The sequence below is a fragment of the Canis lupus genome, chromosome 30, assembly GCF_048164855.1.
Source record: "Canis lupus baileyi chromosome 30, mCanLup2.hap1, whole genome shotgun sequence".
NCBI classification, from domain to species: domain Eukaryota; kingdom Metazoa; phylum Chordata; class Mammalia; order Carnivora; family Canidae; genus Canis; species Canis lupus.
The window spans coordinates 16,576,750-16,596,953 of NC_132867.1; the positions used below are offsets into that span (position 1 = coordinate 16,576,750).

Sequence of the window (20,204 nt, forward strand, 5' to 3'; positions counted from 1 at the left end):
CTTGAACACAGGCAATTTGACTCCAGAATTTTGTCACCCAAAGTGAGATCATTGGACCAGCAGAATTGTATCACCGATAATATTATTAGAAATGCAGATCCTGTACTCCCATTCAGTCTTGCTCACCAGAGTTTGACTTTTTATAAGATTCCCAGGTGATGTGTAGGTTCATCCATGTTTGAAAAGCACTTGTTTTTAAGTCTGAGTTTTTAACAATCATGTCACCCCCATATATCAAAAGTTGAGTTGGTCCTTCTTCTTCAGACACATTGGTTGTTTCTTCTTTTCATGGGCCTGACAAAAACAAAAACAACAATCCCAAAGCCTTGCCCCTTTTAGTTTTCACTGAAGGGTTGATAGCAAGGTGTTATGTATGTAAGCTCTGAAGAGCCCCCTGGAGCTGAGCTAAACTTCCTCCTTTTGTGGCTGCTTCTTCATTTGTCCTCAGGCTGGCATCTGATACTCTCAACCCAGTCAAGATAGGAGATTTTGGGGGCACCTGGGAGGCTCAGTGGTTGAGCGTCTGCGTTTGGCTCAGGGCATGATCCTGGGGTCCTGGGATTGAGTCCCACAGCAGGCTCTCCACAGGGAGCCTGCTTTTCCCTCTGCTTATGTCTCTGCCTCTCTCTCTGTGTCTCTCATGAATAAATAAATAAAATCTTTTTTTTTTTTAAAGAAGCTGAAACTTTTCTGGCCAGGCAAAATATAAGCCAGTATCCCTATTAGTTATTATTCTAATCAGCTCTTGGTATAGATACATTTTATGGCTCCTAAAGAGTATCTGAAGGACTGACATTCAAAATAACTTTTGGTTACTTCATGGCTATCCACAATTGATATGAATTTAGTACCAATTGCTAGCCCAGCAGAGGAAGAAGTAAAAGCAGCTATGACTTGGAATCCAAGTAGCAGGAAAAATTTGGGATCAGATGCCATTATAACCCTGATCAACATCATAACCTTAACAGTGAGTTAAAGTGACATGTATCTTCTAATAAGGGAGGAAGGTGTGAGTTGCAGAATAAACTATAAATCACTCAATCTTCCAAAACTCACTCATGGAGGCTTCTTGGCCAGCCTCATCCTTGGCTCCTTATCTACCTGGAAGCTGTTTTCAGTTGGGTGTCTCACAAAAACACTCAAAAGTCTGTGAAGCAGTAACGGGAAATGGATGATTTACTAAGGTTTTGCAGAGGAAAGGACAATGTGTCATGTCACATACCACTGTGCAAAAACTAAAGCAAAATCTTCGCTAGACATAAGGGCTCTTCATGTTTTTCTTTCTCAAATGCTTCCTTCCCAATCCGAATAGTTCCCCCCCCCCTTTTTCTTCTTTCCTCCTTTCTTTCACACAGTATCTAGCAAGCTACTGTTTCGTTACTAGCATCAACTGCAACCCCACGTTTCAATAACTGAAGCAAAACATAAACTGGAGACTTCAAAAGAGTAATGCATTCCCTAGCTGGGCTTCACTAGCCACTGCATCCAGCCTCATTCTCAGGACCTTTTCAAACAAAAGCAGTTCTCTTCCCCGGTGGGGGTGGAGATGTCTAAAATAACAATAGACACCTTCTCCATATGGCTACATTCTCCTCTCTTGTAGTACTTCTTCAGGTTTTTTATAGAACTAGGAATAAAAGCTTTTATCTGACTGGCAAAAGGCTGATTGGACAGACCATCTTCAATGTTCAAAAGACAAGATGCCTGCTCTTTGAATGTATGTATTTATGTCACAAGTATTTGAAATAGTCAAGTAATGTCAGAAGACATTACTTTGTAATGTCTTTGTATCACCACAATGACTCTGGGCACCTCACACTCAATCAGAGAGGCCTCACTTGCATATAATTTTATACATTAGCTTTCCACATGATATTTCTTAGGGAAAGAAGCTCCAATTCTAGAAGTAGTTCTAAAAATATTGAAAACAAGGAATAGACAACATAACGTCTTACAGGCTCAACCTTCTTTGCATGGTGAAAGGCTCTACATTACCTGGGTTCTACCAGCCTTCCCAGCCGTCCCCCACCCTCATTCATGCTGCCAACCAGCACTCTTCAGGTTCCCAGAAGGCACCTGATGCTTCAACTTTCTATGCCTTTGCTTGTGCTGTTCTGTCCATTCAGCTGGGGGCACTTACATCCATTTGAGGGTATAATTTGTGTCACTGCTGTTATGAAGACTTTACTATCTTAGTCTGTTTTGGCTGCTGTCACAATGAATTGTAGACTGAACGGCATAAACAGATATTTATTTAATCAGTGTTCTCAATGCCAGCAGTCCGAGATCAGAGTGACAGCAGGGTCAGGTTCTGAGAATAGCCTTCTTCTGGGTTCAGATTGCTGACTTATTGTATCTATCCTATGGTTGAAAGAGGGTGAGAGCTCTCTTTTATATGAGCACTAATCCATTCGTGAGGATTAGTTCATTCATGAGGGCTCTGCCCTCAGGACCTAATCACTTCCCAAAGTCCCCCACTTCCTAATACCATTACAAGGAGGATTAGGATATACAACATAAGAATTTTACTGAGGGACGCGAACATTCAGTCCACTGCACTGATCTCTTCTACTGGGAAAGGATTTGTTTCCCATAAGCCTTTGTTACCCTGGACATATTCATTTTGTTGCACTTATCCTCACTTTGCATTTACCTGTGTTTTATCTCTAATAGAAAATATAGTATTTGAGAGCAAGGACAGTTGTCCTTATTTACTCTTAAACCTCACCCACTGCCTGGATAATGTAAATATCCTTTGAATCTTTGTATGAATATTCACTTGAGTGTTTATCTCCAAACTTAAGTGACAACAGACTTTGATGAAAGAAAAGTAGTGTAGGTGTAAAGTCTGCCTTAAGGCATAATTCTGCTTGAGAAGAGTTCGTATGTCACAGGCTTTTTTTTCTTCCCACTCTTGTATTCTATTTATAAAGTGTCTTGGGTAACTATACAACCTTAATAGTTTAGTCAGAACTAACATCAATAGTGTATTACAGGATAGATGTGTGATTTTCAACTACTTCATAAAGTTTGAAATGGCTCTCTAAAGTCTCAAAAAAATAAAAAAAAAACTCTGAATCCCAATTAAAGAAACATTTCATGAAAATCTCTATTCTGTTGACAAATAGAATTGTTCTTAATTGAGAATAATTCCATGCATCCCTAGCTATAATGCCGACTTATTAAGAAAATAAACTTAACCTCCCCACTATCAGAGTGTTTGTAAAATTGGCATATATATGTATAACATATGATACTTAGCTGGTAGCTGTCTTCTAGAAGTGTCATTAGTGATCTAATGTAGTATCAAACAGAAGGGCATTATTTCCCTTATGTCACAAAATCAATTTAAACTTTAAAAATATGGTTAGGATGCCAGGAAAAATTGATAAGCAATAAGAAAGACTCCTAAATTAATTCCCATTCTAAAAAAGAGGACATACATTTGTGTTTGAATGTATGTCACTAAAATGGAATGCCTCACAGCACAAGACTATTGTGAAAAATTATCACTATCTTTTAAAAATGAGAACAGCCTAAGTTAAGGCAATAAATTAATGCAGAACAGATCACTTAAACCCTGGAATTAGCATAGACCTGAATTAAAACTTTGAGATTGTTAGAATTCTTTTTCAATTGTGGCGAAATGGAAAAAAAAATCTATTTCTAGCCTTGTGATTTATTCGTATTCGTTGTATGAGTCACATTTATGATTAAATTTAAGGCACTGGCTGGTTATTCATCAAGATACAAAAAGAAGAGGAAAAAAATCTGTTTATCACCTTAAGAACAGAATTAGTTAAAAAAACAGATTAACATGTAGAAAATGAGCAACTGTTAACATGCTATTTTTTCCAGAATATGAAAGAAAACTATTTACCTTTGTAAATCCAAAAAATGCTGCTTGTGTCACAAAATATCAGCAGAATATACTCTCTCAAATGCCAACTTTACATTCAGAAAGGACCAAAATATCAAAAAATAAAAACAAGATATCTGAAAAATCTTTATACCTCCAGAGAGTAGACAATAATTCCCAACCATGTACATTTTACTTGCATTCCTCCACCCCCTTGTTTAAGAATGAGAAAGTGTACTGAGTTTTTATTTAGCTGAGTTCAGGAAAAAGAATATATACAATGCCCTGGATTTTTAGTTATCAATCTAAATATAGCTTATATATCTTAGTTTTGGCTTTGAGAACATCCCTAAGTGCAACTTTTTGTCATTGTTTTCTTTTCCTCAGTTGTTCCCAAAGAGAATATCAATATTGAAATTCAGAAACCAATTTCAATTTGTTGTAGTGCATGTCTAGTATCAGAGAGGTTTTCTTTTTAATATTTAAACACATTAATAAATATTTAAACAGCAAAGTACTTGTACTGGGTAAATTCTATCTAAAGTAAGATGGAAACTATTTTACTGTTCCAATGTTACTAACTGTAAGTTGGGGTTTCTCAAATATGAAGCTTTTTGATGTGTGTGTGTGTGTGTGTGTGTGTGTGAGATCCCTGCAGTCAATTCAAAATATTTTCCACATTAATTTTGATCCAAGTTGAACAAACAATAAAGCTAGTTAGAAAATTAAAATGACTGTTCTTAAAACTTTTGTTTAGCTATATGATTTTGAACAAAATACAAATTTCAAGAGTAAAGTAAAATCCTTTTCACGTCCAAATTTGTAGTCATTGGTATATAAGTCTGCTTCTATTTTTCTTTTGCTTATCTTTGATAAAAAATTAACATCTTACTATGAAGCATATAGTTTAGAGTCTTTAGAGTATAAATACTTGCAAACAAAATTCTTTGCCATCCTGTTAACCGTTCAGACAAATATCAGAAGTGGGAGTAATAAGAAGGCTAGAATTTTATAAGGGATAGTTATTTCCTAGGTCTTTAGGACAAAAGTCCCAGTGTACCAGCCAGTTCTGTAAGAACTCTGTATTTTAAATGACCAAGAAAACAAATTGCAGACCTAAAGTGGTACATAAAAATAGAATGTGGATTAGATGAGATTTGATGAAATCAGTGTAGTACAGAATTGCCCCCACTGAATGTTGGAAGAACCTAGTGCACACTGCAGATTTTTACCAGCGTCTTCAATCTAGTGAAATGCTTTGAAAGTATATGGACTTTTTTTTCTCTCTTCATCTATGTCACCCATCCCCAGCCCCCCTCCACTCTGTCAACCACCAGACCTAATCACACGGGCCCTGTTAGAGACCGCTAGAGCCTCTCTCTTTCCTGCCGGTCTTGAAGAAGAAAATTGCTAGCACTGTTACAGCTGCACGGAAATGGCTTCTGCTAACAGCCACAGAAGCCTGGTAGAGGACCTCAAGCCCAGTGGAGACCCAAGTCTTGGTAACTCCTTGCTTGCAGCTGTGTGAGACCCAGAGCAGAGGGCCCCGGAAACCAGCCTAGACTCTTCGCTCACAGGAAGTGTGAGATAATACAAATGAGTTATTTTAAGCCACTGAGTTTGTGCTAATTTATTATGCAGTATAGAAAACAAATGTACAAGCTTATGGAATATCATAGGTAACTAGACAGCTTTGTGTCATGATGTTTTTACATGTCTGTTTTCATACACTTCGTGAGAGCTGGGCTCATCTTTGGTTCTCTTTGTGTTTTCCTTCACTTAGACTACAAACATTCCTTGAATATTCTTTGAATGAATTAATTAGCAGATGAATTCCTTCTTGCAGTACCGTGGTTCTTTTTATGTTCTATCCTGCTAAGAAACTGTCCTTTCCATCTTCTAGTTTTATTCCTTCCTATGACTGTTCCCAACTGCAGAATGGGTTGCATCTATTAACCAGCTATGTCTTGGGTATAATTAGCAAGCACTGGAATTCCAAAGTCTAGGGAAAGTTTATGCCCTTGGGTGTGGGAGTGCATGTGACCTATTCAAATTAATTTATCTTTCTTCATATTCAACCATAAAGACATCCTTCCTTTGGGATGCCATCGCCTGTCACTTCACAATTGTTAGGAAATTCTTAAAATGCACTTCTCATAGAAATTTCCCAATTAGAAGTGCTACAAGATGCAATTACATTATACATTCTGTTACTTAGAAAAACTGGGCCAGTCAGGGTTCCTTGTTATAAGTGACAGAAATCAATTCTGCCTTTAAGAAAAAGGTGTGTTGGAAACCTAGTTGGCAGCTGACAGAATAATAGGAAGCAGAGAGGATTCCGCATGGAAAATGCATAGGAACTAAGCTGTGGGGGAGGCTAGGACCCTACTTAAAGAGATGACCTTCGGGATGACTGGGTGGCTCAGTGGTTGAGCATCTGCCTTCAACTCAGGTCGTGATCCCAAAGTCCCAGGATCGAGTCCCACATCAGGCTCCCTGCATGGAGCCTGCTTCTCCCTCTGCCTCTCTCTCTCTCTCTCTCTCTCTCTCTCCATGTCTCCCATGAATAAATAAATAAAATCTTTAAAAAAAAGAGAGAGAGAGAGAGATGACTTTCAAGCCAGTGCAGTGTGTTGCTATGTCCTTGACTTGATACTAGACACCACTCATGAAGCTTTCACTACCACCACCTTCCCATTCTCCCACCACTCCCATCATTAGAAAGATTTCTAAATTGTCTTTCTCTTTGTCTCACTAGCTAGGGGGGGCCTTGGGGAGCATCTGATTGGCAGAGTTCATTCTGTGGCTCTGAGAGAGCAAGTATCTGGCATTTTTTGTTTCTGTGGCAATATGTGGGACCCTACCTCTCACCAAGACATAATGGTCAATTGCCCAAACATAGTCTGCCTTTACCCCAAAACATAACCCCTAATACATCCAATACAGAATTTTGGCATTTTCAAGAAATAGGCTTAGTTTGATTATATTGTTGATAAAAAATGTGGAGCAGATAAGAGTTTCAAGAAAGACTTGAAATAAAATTAGGGAATTTTATTTTACTTTAAAAGTGGCTCCCCAAAACGAACAGGGGGTGGTGGAAAGGGAGGTGGGCGGGGGGTGGGGGTGACTGGGTGACAGGCACTGAGGAGGGCACTTGATGGGATGAGCACTGGGTGTTATGCTATATGTTGGCAAATTGAACTCCAATAAAAGTGACTCCCCACCCAGCATGGAGCCCAACATGGGACTTGATCTCATGACCCTGAGATCAAGACCTGAGCTGAGATCAAGCATCAGATGCTTAACCAACTGAGCTACCCAGGTGCCCCTAAACTCAGGAAATTTTAAAACATAGCAGTAAGATAATTTAATGGCCAAGTGTATGGCCACATTGGGCACTAGTTACATAAAGAAGGAGATGACACAAAATGGTTTTGGAGACTTCCTATCTTCCCATAATTTGCTATTCAATATATACAGCTGTGGATGATTCCATATAAGTGAAAGGAGGGGTCTGCAATGTTCAAGAAGTATGACTGCCATTCTTGAGGGTATCCCTGACCGCTGTCCATATTCCAAACTCACAAGCCTAATTGTTGTAGAAACTCTGTCAACAGGATTTCCTTTTCATCACACACAGGTAAACTGGATCAAAAAAAAAAAAAAAAAAAAGCACAGTTTAATGATCCTTAACTTCAAGTTTTTGTGAGGCAAAGATAAAGGAAAGGTTAAGTTTTTAGTAGGCTGGGACCTGAAGATTCTGCTGTCAATTCTACTTCATTCTTTTTCTACAATGCCTATATCAAATGTCACCTCTGTGAAACCTTTATTTTTTCAAACTGAGTCTATTTCTCCTTCCTCTGACTTCCAGGAATTTGTACTTACTAACATCTAGTGTTCCGTTATCTGTATTCCTGATTTTCTCATCAGATTGTGAACTGTGTCAGAGTAAAGACCATCTTATTTAGTATATTTAGCAAGAGTTAGGTTAATCCTATTCCTAGTTTCCTCATTACCTTGTACACTATGACACTGTGTTTGTAGCTGACTCCCCATCAGGCTATAAGCTTTTGGGGGGTAGAGATTTTTTTTCCTGTTTTGTCCATGGTACTGAAATTCTAAAGAGCTGATAGGGTGGGATCATTGGTTTGTCCTAAGTGGATTTGTCATAAACAAGACGTATATTAAACTCCCATTTATTTGGCAAATGATCATACTTTCAAAATTCCAGTGAAACTCATGTGTGTTTCTGTTTTTTGGAAGTTAATCCTAACATGCCATGTGAAAAACATATTACATCACTTACTCTTTGAAGATGGGAAAAAGAATAAATTTGAGGATTAAGTATGAGATCTTAATAAAAGAATGCATATCATCTTTATCTGTTATTGCTTTCCTGACAAAGATCTGCATAAGTAAGTGCTAAACGAATACCCACAATGTACCTTTTTGAACTCATTTTGAATAGCGTTGGCAAATTAGGCAGGGTTACATAAAATACACTACCCTGAGCTAAGACACTGGACTAGGAGTTAAAAGGCCTGATGTCTTTATTTTTTTAAATCAATAAATATTTGCTGACATATTATGCTAGTTACAAGTTTTAACACAACTGTATACTTGCTGTGTACTACTGGCAAGTCACCCAACCACTCTGAGATTAGGTTTCTACATTTGTAAAATGAGTATAGACTATGTCCTGCATTGTCTCATAACATAGTGAGAGACACGTTGTATATTCAAGTGACTTATACATAGTAGAACACTTAAATGTGCAGCTATTATATTTATTTTGATATAACACATACATAATATGGTAATAAAATATATTAGTGCAATAAAATTATATTTATTAAATAGCACTATGGTTATCTCCTGAAGCCAATTCTGAATTACCATCATTTCATTACTACCAATGTATTATATTAACTTATAAAAATATGCATCTGAATTGTCTTTTACCATTTACATTCCACTTTCCAATAATTCATCTTTGATCCTTTCAACAACAAACAGATCCTTCATTTTTTTCATCCATACCTTTCTAGGGCTCTACTTTTCTATATGGTAATTTCTTTTTTTTTTTTTTTACATGGTAATTTCTAAACCTAGAGATAAACTTGTTTTTGAATGGTACTTGGATAAGGAAAATTTTTTTTTTTTAAGGAAGAAATTTTGATTCAGTTTAGTTCCACTTCAATTTCTTGAAGGATCACAATAGTAATACATGATAACTGAGAGACATAAAGAACTGTCAGATCAGTTTTATTGCTAGTTCTTTCAAAATGACTGATGACAATGGAAATCTAAAGCAGTGAGTCTCAACATTTTTGATCCTAGGACTGCTTTACACTCTTAAAAATTACTGAGGACTTCAATGAGATTTTATGTCTGTAAGTTACATCTATTACTCTTTATAGTTTCAGAAGTTAAAACTGAGAATTTTCCAACATATTATTTATTATTTTATGTAAAACCAAGAGGGCCATTACATTTTAATGTAAATATTACTTTTATGACAATAACTATATTTTTCAAAACAAAAAGGATTAGTGAGAAGAATGAGACTGTTTTATATTTTTGCAAATCTCTAATGTTTGGTCTAATAGAGGACAACAGACAACAGACAATCAGCTGCTTCTGATTCTGTCTGTTACCATACACTGTTTGGGTTGAAGCATAAGAGGAAAATCTGTGTATATATACATATATATACAGATATGCATATATATACATATGTACATAATACACACATATATTTTCCAATATAATATATATATATATATATATATATATATATATATATATATAGTTGGAAAAGAGAGAGAAGGGAAGAGAAGAGAAGAGAAGAAGAGAAGAGAAGAGAAGAGAAGAGAAGAGAAGAGAAGACAGGTTCTTGCCAGCCCCCTGACAGGGTTTTGAATATCTCCAGAAATCTATCAAATCTATCAACCACACTTGGAAAATGGCTGATCCACAGTGTAGGGGGTTTAAATGCAGAACCCTTGAAGTTAGACAGACCTCCTACCTGGGTTCACACTGGCTTAATATGTTTTGGTTGTGTGTCCTTGAGCAATTTACTTAATAAGCCACAGCTTCTACTCTATGAAAAGAGTACAGTAGCTCCAATTGCATGTGGTTATTAAAAGATTAGGTTGTTTGAAGTATGAAGTGCTTAGCATGGGTCTTGGCACATAGTAAGTATACAAAAAGTAGTTCTTGACTCTAAAATATCGTAGACTGTTTCCTGTATTCCCTCAAAAGGGAAAACCTAGAACAACCATTTCAACTGACCTGACAGTATGGCCGGTCTTGGAGCAAAGGTTCTGAAGTTGAAAGCAATAAAATCTATTTTTAAAATATGCTGCCCTATTTATAGTTATATAGCATTTATTCCAAGTCAGTATTTCCATACTATTATGGATGTTTATAATATGATAACCTGAACTGAAAGCTATGATACATTTGAATAGTACCATTTAACTAACCTTCACATAAAAAAAAATACCACATGTTGTTCTTGATGAAAAACCGACCAAACTAATGTTGAGACAATAGATTATTGTTTACATATCTCATTTTATAAAATGATATCAGATTTACTAAATATACTAAAAACATTTTCTGAAAGCCTGAAAAGTGTGAAAGGAGATTTTAAAAATTTGTTTTCATTTTTGTTTATAAATTCATTTCAATTACACTTATTGAGCACCCATTCAGTAAATGTCATTGTGTAGAATCCAAAAATGAATAGCATCTCTGCCTAATATTTAAGTTTTTTCCTTTTTATGTTTGTTTCTACTTGCTAATAACTTTTCTCATCCAAAAACAAATTTTTGATTTGTCCTAACTCTAGTATGTATTTTTAAAAATTAAAGGCATTCACATATGATCTTTGTGTCTCTTCTACTCTCCAAGAAAAAACACAAATAATCACCAAAGGTCTGAAACTAGTGGTAAAGTAACTGCCTAGGAATAACTATACAAGTTCTTCTGTATATGATTTGATGTGAAATTATTACAGAAACAGCAATGAAACAGTCTTTTCTTAGACTGCAAGATTTTGTAAACTGACCTTACTTAACTCTGCTTCAGGTCTTGTTTTTCTAAACTAAGAATATATTCAACTCCAGCTGACTAATTCTCTTTGGTGCTCACCTAATGGTTTTTTTTTTTTTTTTCACCTAAAGGTTTTAACTTCTCAATATACAGGTCACAAGGAAAACCTAATAATAATAATAATAATAATAATAATAATAAAAGCAAGAACTTGCTTATATTTATTATGCACTCACTTTGTGCCTTATATGGTGCTTTGAATACTTTATATGTACTTAATCATTTAATCATCAAAATAGCCCTATATTATTACTCTCATTTTAGAGATGACAGAATTGACCCAGAGAACATAAGTCAGTAAAGGTCATGTCAGAAAAACAGAATACTTCCTAAATATTTAAATCAAGGGATACTTAATCCAAAGAATTAGCTATTTAGGTAATGAAAGAACTAAGAAGCCAAAGAGAGACAATGAATTAAACTAGTTTGGCAACAGCAAGAAATCTTTATGACTCTTAATTTGGAGGAGTGATGGAAGGAGAGGCGGTAAGATTTACCGAGCCCAGGGACCTGCCTCAACCAGGAGGAAGTTGAACCAGAATAGGCCAGAATTGGTGAGAGCTGGACCCACCAAAGAGCTATAGCCTAAGGAGAAGCCATCCAGGGGGAGAGGGAGAAGGAGAAAGAGAAACACCCTGGCTTCTCTTTTTCTCTGACCTTCCATTACCTTACCTATGCCAAATCTATTTGGAAGCCAGCTTACCTGAGAGCATGGGACATGCAAGGATACTCCTTTCTGTGATTCAGAGCAAGCAATGACGTACAAGGAATGTACTAAAAGCAAATAGGCTAGGATTATGCAGAAGGTTTAAGCAATTTGCCCAAGATTACAGACCTATCTGTCTCTGGGTTGTTCTTTGGGATTTGTGTGTATGTAGCAATCATGTGCTCTGAATCATGTACTCTATCCCCTGTGGGACAGAGGTCTTAAGAAGTGACGTTAATCACTTTTGACTACATACTTTTCTCTGTCCATGCACATTATAGGATACCGTCAGGGAAATGTATGCCTACCACTATGGAAGCAGAAGGTAAGAAGTGAGGAAGAGTCTGGGAACTTTAAGTCATTTTCGGTGTCAGAGTACACTTCTGGGCTTGCTCAAAGTAAGGGGAACAAGTGATTCATGCAAGAAATCTGTGCTTTTGTGCTGGCTCGCAGTTGATAAAGTACAGCTTTTTCTCCATATAGACCTGACTTTCAAGGTAGATCTTGCAAAGAAATAGTTCACATTAGATTGGATTCCTTTTTCAATTCACAGAACTTTTTCCCCAAAACTATTCCTACTAGAAGTATGAATATTGACAGAAAATGTGGAGGCACTATTCTTGAATGTTTTAATGCATCTCTTACTAATCTAAGAGGTTATGGGATGGGGCAGGAAAAGGAGTATTTGATAGTACATTGGTATGAAGTATAGGATTAATCAAAGTACATTGAATATGACTGCCATGGGCCAAACTGTGTTCCCCCAAAATTCACATGTTGAAGTCCCAATCTCTGGTACCTTAGAATATAACTGCATTTGGAGATGAATTCCTTTTTAAATTATTTTTTTAAAGATTTTATTTATTTATTTATTCATGAGAGACACAAAAAGAGAGACAGGCAGAGGGAGATGCAGGCTCCATGCAGGGAGCTCAATGTGGGACTCGATCCCAGGACTCCAGGATCACAACCTGAGTCAAAGGCAGATGCTTTAACCACTGAGCCACCCAGGCATCCCTGGAGATAAATTCTTTACGAGGTGATTAAGATGAGGCTGTTAGAATGGGGCCCTACTCCAGTATGACCTTATAAAAAAAGGACATCAGGGAACTGTGTGCACAGAGGATCAGCAATATAAGAAGAGGCAGCGAGAGGATGGCATCTGCAAGCCCAGAAGAGAGGCTGCAGGAGAAACCAAACCTGCTGGCCCCTCAATCTTTGACTTCCAGCCATCTCAACTGTGAGAGAATATATTTCTCTTGTTTAAGCCACCTGGTCTGTGCTGTTTTGTTATGACTGCTCTAGAAAATGAATACTCTGAGCAAAGAAGCAACATCTGGAGATTCTCAGGGTCTGAGGTATTGCTGATAGCTGGAGATACCAATATTGATATGCTTTGTCAGATAAACAATGTGGCTGCCAGGACTACAGAGCTGTCCAGTTAGAGTGAGAAGTTAGAGGTAGCCATGCCCTACAAAAGCATAAACTTGTCTTCTCTCCTTCATGACTGCCCCTTTAATTCAATAAGCATTGTGTTGTACATGTATCAGGCAGATAGTACTCATACAGGTTCTAATTTATGAGCGCCTTATCAGTGAATGGTTCCATCGTGACATCATCGAAACCTCCTCTTTCAATGATTGTTTATGGTTACCTTATTGGTGGAAATAAAATCATCCTAGAGTGTCAATATACCTAAGGGAGGAAAATAATTCTGATCCTCTTCAAGAGGAGAGTTAAGAACCATTCTTTTGCAAAGGAAATTGTTCAAATCTACACTGTGAATTGAATGCTTATTTCTTACTCTGGCTTACAAATGTGCTTTGGCAGTATATTAGACTTTTGGTGTTCAGAAATGGATTTTCAAACTCAGTCTAAACAAAGAGAAATAAATAGTCGAGATAGAATGAATACCAATTTCCCTGGTTCACACAAGGCACAATACTGAATATCGTTGGAAACATTATTTTGATCCCACATAGAAAAATGGACTTGGCGTTAAGAACTAAATTTTTAATTTATTTTTTTTTAAGAAAGATTTTATTTATTTGAAAGAGAGAGCTTGCACAAGTAGGGGGAGGGGCAGAGGAAGAAGCAGACTCCTCGCTGAGCCAGGAGCCCTACCAGGGCTCTATCCCATTACCATGACCTGAGTCCAAGGCAGAGGCTTAATGAACTGAGCCACCAGAGGCCCCTAAATTTTTAATTTTAATGAAATCTGTCAGTTTAACTGTTTACCCGAGTGTCAACAATCCAGAGTAGTACAATTTAGGAATTATTAAATAATATCCTGAGGTTATATACTTCCAACAATCATATTTAAATTAAGGCTTATTCATGAACAGAAAAAACTGAACATTGGGACAAATTGCTAAAATGAATTAGGATATCTGGCAGTGTGTCATGTGTGCAAATTTATCTCAAATTTTCACATTTCCATCCTCTGTTCATTCTAGTATGCTTTCTAGAAAAGAATACCTAAAAGGACACTTGAAACTTTCTCCTCATACAAAACAGTTAAGGTTTTAAAAATTTCAGTAGGAAACCACTAGAGGTAAGCTGGAAATAAATGATCAAAGTGGGCAAATATGACTATCCTATAAAAACATTTATTTAATAATTATCTAGTAACCACTGGTAAAATAACATTTTCTGTGGAACTAACAATTTAACTCAGAAAAACAAAACTAAAGTTTAGTATGTGGCAGTATCTTTTTAAAATCCTAGTACTACATTTTTTATGTTAAATTTAACTTTCTTATATTCAAATGTCATGAACTGGATAGAGTTCTTTTTTATTTTTTTTTAATCCATAATAGAAACATGAATATGATGTTGGACAGAACTTCGGTCTGTAAATGAGGTAAAATGGGCTCTAGTTTGCTTTCTTTGGCAAGTAGCCTCCTTTGAGTCTCAGTGTTCTCACAACAGAATTGTGCATTCTAGGAGAGCTATTGCATTATTCCTAAAATTCTGTGTTTCCAACCACTTCACAACTTTTCAAATTCCTCCGGTGAAAACATAGGATATCAATAGAATTAAGTTCGTAATATGTCAAAATCAAATACATATGAAGACTCCAGGGAAGGATCTCAAATGCTGATTGAAAATATCTGAGGTGTGAAGCAAGGACGGCTGCGAAGTGCACAGATTTGTTACAAAGCCTTAAGGATCACTATGATCCATGATTATTATATAAAACCGGATAATATCTCAGTGATCATTCACTAAGCTTGCTTTTCTTGCCATCAGATTAAAAATTATACCCGGATTTGCATAGGTGTGTAATGCATTTACGACAAGATGGACTGATTATTCTGTCCCTCTCATTGCCACACCCTCACCTCCTATCCCCAGATGAGCTCGCGAAGCTCAAGGTTTTTTTGAGAGCAGAGATCGCCTTCTCGATGTCAAGTTTTTCTTTCAATTCCATATACGGTCAAGTTTTCCACGCAGGAAGGTTCATCGCTAATTGTTTGACAACTGGTATATCGGATTATGCACCCCCCGGGCAGTGATACTTTTGTCTGTTGTATAGACCGTATTTCATTTTTATCAAATCTTCAGGAAATAACCCTTCTTTCTCCAGAGCCTCGCAACGACTGGTAGGTACCTGTTTGCGTGAATGAAGCAGACGGAGAATATCAATATTCATTTGTGTAACGATCAGTTACGGAGGAAAGTACATTCCAGCCTCAGGACTTCTGACAGCCCTTTGCTGAAGTCACACTTGACTTCTTCCCTCCGGGCAAGTTTACTGCTCGTGAAATTCCTAGAAAGGCGAGGGGGGGAGGACCGGGGACCCAGAAAGGAGCCGGGGTTCGGGACGTTACCGGGCTCAAGGGGCTTTAAAGGTTCTGTCTCGGAGGAGTTCGGAAAGCCGGCGATCCGGGCGGTCCGGGCCCCGAGAGAGCGCGCCCCGCGGCCCGGGCTCCGAGCCTCGCGCAGCCAAGGGCACGACCGCGCAACCTGCCGCAGGGGCGGCTCCGAGGCCGAGCCCGAGCCCGAGCCCGAGCCCGAGCCCGCGGGGCGCGCCCTCGCCCCCCCCCCCCGGGAACGCGCAGGGCGGGGCGGGGCTGGGCCGGGCCGGGGGCGGGGCCGGGCCGGGGGCGGGGCCGCCCCGCGGGTCACAATCTAGGGTTAGGGCGGCCGGCGGGCGGGGCTCGGCGGGGGCGGAGCCGCCGGGCGGGGGCGGTGACGGCGGGTGGGGGAGGGGAGGGGAGGTGGAGCCGGGCAGCGAGGAGAAGAGCGCCATTCCGGCCCGCCGCTCCCTCCGTCCGCTCCCCCTTCCCCGCGGTGGCCCGCGAGGCGCCGGCGAGGGAGCGCGCGCGTGACGCGGCCCGGCTTGCTCGCCCCCCACCCCCGCGCCCCCGCCCGCCCCCGCCCGCGCCCGCGCGCCCCCGCCCATGGCCCCGGCCGCGGCGCAGCAGCCGCGCTGAGGCGGGCCGCGCGGAGTCGTGGGGCTGCCGCCGTGGCCCTCGCCGTCCGCGCCTCGCCGCCAGCCCGCGGTGCCCGCGCACGCCGGCCGCCATCGCCTTCGCGCCTGGCTGGCGGGGGCGCTGTCCTCCCCGGCGGTCCGCGCCGCTCCCCGGAGCTCGGCGGAGCGCGGCTGCCAGGGCCGGCGGAGGCGCGAGGACCCGCCCGCCGCCGCCCGAGTCGCCGCCGGCGCCGCGGGGGCCATGACCGTGGAGCAGAACGTGCTGCAGCAGAGCGCGGCGCAGAAGGTGAGGCGAGCCCGGAGCCCGGAGCCCGGAGCACGGAGCCCGGAGCACGGAGCCCGGAGCCCGGAGCCCGGAGCCGGCGCGGCCGGGCCCCGCTCCTCCCCGCTCCTCCCCGCTCCCGGCCTCCCCCTGCGCCGCCCCGGGCTTGCCCGCCCGCGCCTTCGGGGCGTCGCGCCCAGCGTGGGGAGTGGGGGGACCTACCTGGTGGGTCTCGACCCGCTTCCGTCTTGCCGATCGCTCTCCTGCAGCCGACAGTGCCCGCTGCGTACTGGGAGCGACCCTCACGTTGCTACACTCCTTACGGGGCTTCGGAATTAAACTTTATTCACCTCCTTCCTTTTTTGAAAAAAAAAAAAAAAAAAAAAAAAAAGGCAGCCGGTTGTCATCCTTCCTGAACACTCTCTTATGTCGAAGGTGGGAGCCTTCCAGGCCTGCTATTTTGCAGACGGGATCGCTACCAGAATGGAGTTGCCTGCTTGGCGGGGCAGGTACGGTTACCAGGTGGACTCTTGTGTTAGAAAGTAGACGATTTGGTTTGTTCTTCTTTTCCCTTTTTTCTCTTTCTTTCTTTCTTTTCTTTTTTTTTTTTTCTTTCTCTCTGAACATACACCCTGCCCCTTCGAAAGGAGACCTTTCTGGCCATGTTTATTCCAGGGATCTTTTGTCTGCTAAGTTTGACCTTATTCCATCCTTCACCCTTGACTCTTGCCTCAGTCACACATTCAAATGGCCACGTAAGTAAAAAAATAAAATAAAATAAAAAAATCTGTGTGCAGCTTCAGATCTTTGACATTCATTTTATTGGAGATTTGGTTTCCAGAATCTCAAGTGCATTATCATGGCTTGCACCCTATCTTGAAGTGTTGGCTATGACTTTTTTTTTTTGGCATTCTGTGAAAAGCATTTTGGGCAAAAGGAAAACATTGCTTTAGTCGTGTTGAAATTTGGGGAGTCACTAGGGGTTTACTGGGAGCAGCAACCAAAGCTGTGTTTGGCTTATCTGAGCGAGTAATGAATGCCCCACCCTGTGGTAGTTTTGGCGTAGTTTGTATCCTACCTGTGCTTGATTTCAGAACGAGGCCTGCTGTCCTAGAGGGGACGGTCTGTCTACTCACTGCTAAGTTTTTGCTTTGAGATTATTTTTAGAATTCTAGATAGTACTTGAGGTAATTGAAGATGCTCAAGAATTTTGGAAAGCAAGGATAGTGCATTGTTATTTTAGGCACTTTGGGAAAGTTGTCTTTGGAACTCTTGTGTAAGTTAACTGCTCCTGGCAAATTCAGAAGGTTGTTGCAGACTGCGATTTATTTGCAGTGAAAGGATTCTAGGTTTACTAATGGGAGTTTAGAATAGTTTATTATCTACTCCTTGTATTCTATTTTGAATATCTTAAACTTTAGTTTTTGATGTTAAGTATGTGATAAAGTGTTAATACTTAGAGCAGGATCTTGTGTTCATATGTATGCTAAGCAGGATTTAATAGGTTTGGTATCGTTTTTTGTTTATAGCTCTCTTCACAGTGTTGAATATTAAAGCCTGATTATTGTTTGAAAGTGGGAAATGTGGCTCCTACTTTTCACGTCTTTTAAGCCTGAGCAATGGTAAGAAGTTTGTGAGGGTTTTTTTTTTTTTTTTTAAAGTTGACTTTTTCTAGCGTCGAATCAGATAATGCAGATCTGCCTGGTTCAGAGGTTTATGCATAAAATCGTAGGTTCTCGAATCAAATTACTAAAGATGATCTTGGCCATCAAATCCAGTTTCCCAGCTTCATGAGTCCCCTCCTTACACAAAGGGAATAGTTGTTGATCCAAAATATTACTATTATGATGCTATTGTTAGTGTATGTGTCAGATCTTTTGGGATACTGGGGAATTTTTATTGGAGCAATTTTTATTATGCATTTATTTTTATACTTCCATAATGGTATTTATGGGGTTTTTGAAAAGAAACAATGTGTTTATTTACTTTTTTGCAGTGATATACTATTTGTTACTCAGAACTGTTTAAAAATGTTTATTTAGGTATAAGTACTTTAAACCATCCATTACAGATAAATTCATAGGCTTAAATTCACCAGATTAGTAACTAGGAAGCGGACTACAAGCTAGTAACTAGGAAGTGAACTTCATACTTTAGAAGAAACAAAAGTGAAACTCTTTGTTTTCACTTAGAAACTTTATGAATTATTATACAAACAAGAAGTGTTAGTGCATTTGCATAATCAAAATTTAGCCTATTTTCTGCTCTCCTTAAAATTATGCATGTGAATGCACATATGTATTAGTTTTATGTATGTAGTTTTATTCTGGAGGTTGGAAGTTTATTATATTTTCAAGATTTTTTTTCCAGAAGGATGATTAGTAAGAATGATTTTTGACTTATTTATTTATTTATTTATTTATTTATTTAAGCAGCACAACACAAAGCTTTCTTTCATAGGTCTTTTGTTCACCTGCAAAGTAGCTTGCCATGGTATAAGCCAAGGGGCTGGCTTGGCTGTCTTTTCCTCTGATGTGTTCTTTGCTTGGTTGTTGAAGTTTGGTCATGGCGGGGAGTTATGAGATGTAATAAAACTGCAGAAAGCTGCTTTTCTGAGGTTTAGGTGATACAGGTTAGGTGGAGTTGGTGGCAGATTAGCTACCATTAAATCCTGTCCATAATCTTAGTCTTGAACATGTATCTTCTTCTTTTTCTTTAAGATTTTATTTATTTATTTATGCATGAGAGACACAGAGAGGCAGAGGGAGAAGCAGGCTCCCTGAGGGGAGCCGGATGTGGGACTTCATCCCAGGCCCCTGGGATCACAACCTGAGCCAAAGGTAGATACTCCACCACTGAGCCACCCAGGTGGTTTCATGAACATGTAGGTTCAACATTTGTACTTTATATTTACCTAAGTGTAGCATCCTTAGATCTCAAAAATTTGGTACCTATGTATAGCCTCAGGTCCCAAATGAGGATTCCTTAGGGCACCAATAGAAGGCTTCCTCCTAGGGACCAAACTGATGTACAGAGTGAAGTGAGCTGGGTACTATTTACATTAAACGTATCTTTCTGAGTTGGGTAAAATATAAGGTTTATAAGGCTAGGTATTTTGCCTATTTTGTTTCATTATAGAGCTTAGAATAATGGTGTCTTGCACATAATAGGTTTCAGTAAATATTTGATGAGTGAAATAATGAGTGAATGTTTTCTAAAAGGAATGCAAATGCAGTAATTTAGTTTCCTAACTGAATCTCAGGATTTAATTATTGAGAAACCATGGACTACTGTTGGAATATACGCTGTGTAGTGAAGTGTGGATTGGACCTAAATCACCTTTCTGTGACCTTGCACAAATCGTTAATTGCCTCTGAATCTTCCTTTAAAGCCTTAAAGTTAGTATGATTAGACAGGAACAACTCTTTTGGATCTGAGTGTTTTAGTGGAGCCAAGCATGCATTTATTTCTGGACAGGGAGGACAATAAAAGAAATACTAGAGGATGGAGGCAGAATGAATTTTATGGATCAACAGAAAACTTTCACTTAATTACATTTGGGGATCAGGTGGGAAGGATGTCACAGATCAGCTAATTTAAGAGTTTAAGCAAAACTTGGAAAACATTAGAAGCTGCATCCAGGGTAAAGTTTTTAGTTAAAATTATGTAATATTTTCTAATTTAGGTATCATTTATAGTTGTGAAAAATACAGTATAGCATTTCAAAGGACAGTGAATGTTATGTAAATCACTGTAAACATCACATAAAAGGGATATTCTTTAGTACTAAATAGTTGATTATGTTGTTATTAGCCTAAAA

General features: G+C 39.4%; 1 protein-coding gene and 2 long non-coding RNA genes across 6 annotated transcripts in view; 1 reads left to right on the plus strand and 2 right to left on the minus strand.

Moving 5' to 3' along the window:
* The window catches only part of LOC140621482 (uncharacterized), a 93,218-nt gene extending 76,492 nt beyond the window's left edge, over window positions 1-16,726 (minus strand). The window contains exon 1 of the long non-coding RNA XR_012021196.1: window positions 16,607-16,726. This is a non-coding gene — a long non-coding RNA (uncharacterized lncRNA). The remainder of the gene's footprint in view (window positions 1-16,606) is intronic.
* Window positions 15,086-15,731, minus strand: LOC140621483 (uncharacterized). Its single transcript, XR_012021197.1, has 2 exons — window positions 15,518-15,731; window positions 15,086-15,297 (listed from the first exon to the last, which is right to left on the minus strand). It is a non-coding gene; the product is annotated as an uncharacterized lncRNA (long non-coding RNA).
* Window positions 16,200-20,204, plus strand: part of USP25 (ubiquitin specific peptidase 25) — a 137,018-nt gene continuing 133,013 nt past the window's right edge. For 3 of the 4 annotated variants that reach the window (XM_072806578.1, XM_072806580.1, XM_072806581.1), the window contains exon 1: window positions 16,200-16,408. In XM_072806578.1, coding sequence (XP_072662679.1) covers window positions 16,364-16,408 — 45 coding nt within the window. In that variant the 5' untranslated portion in view covers window positions 16,200-16,363. Of the gene's footprint in view, window positions 16,409-16,830; window positions 16,894-20,204 lie in introns of those variants that run through there. The other variant, XM_072806582.1, reaches the window with a different exon arrangement.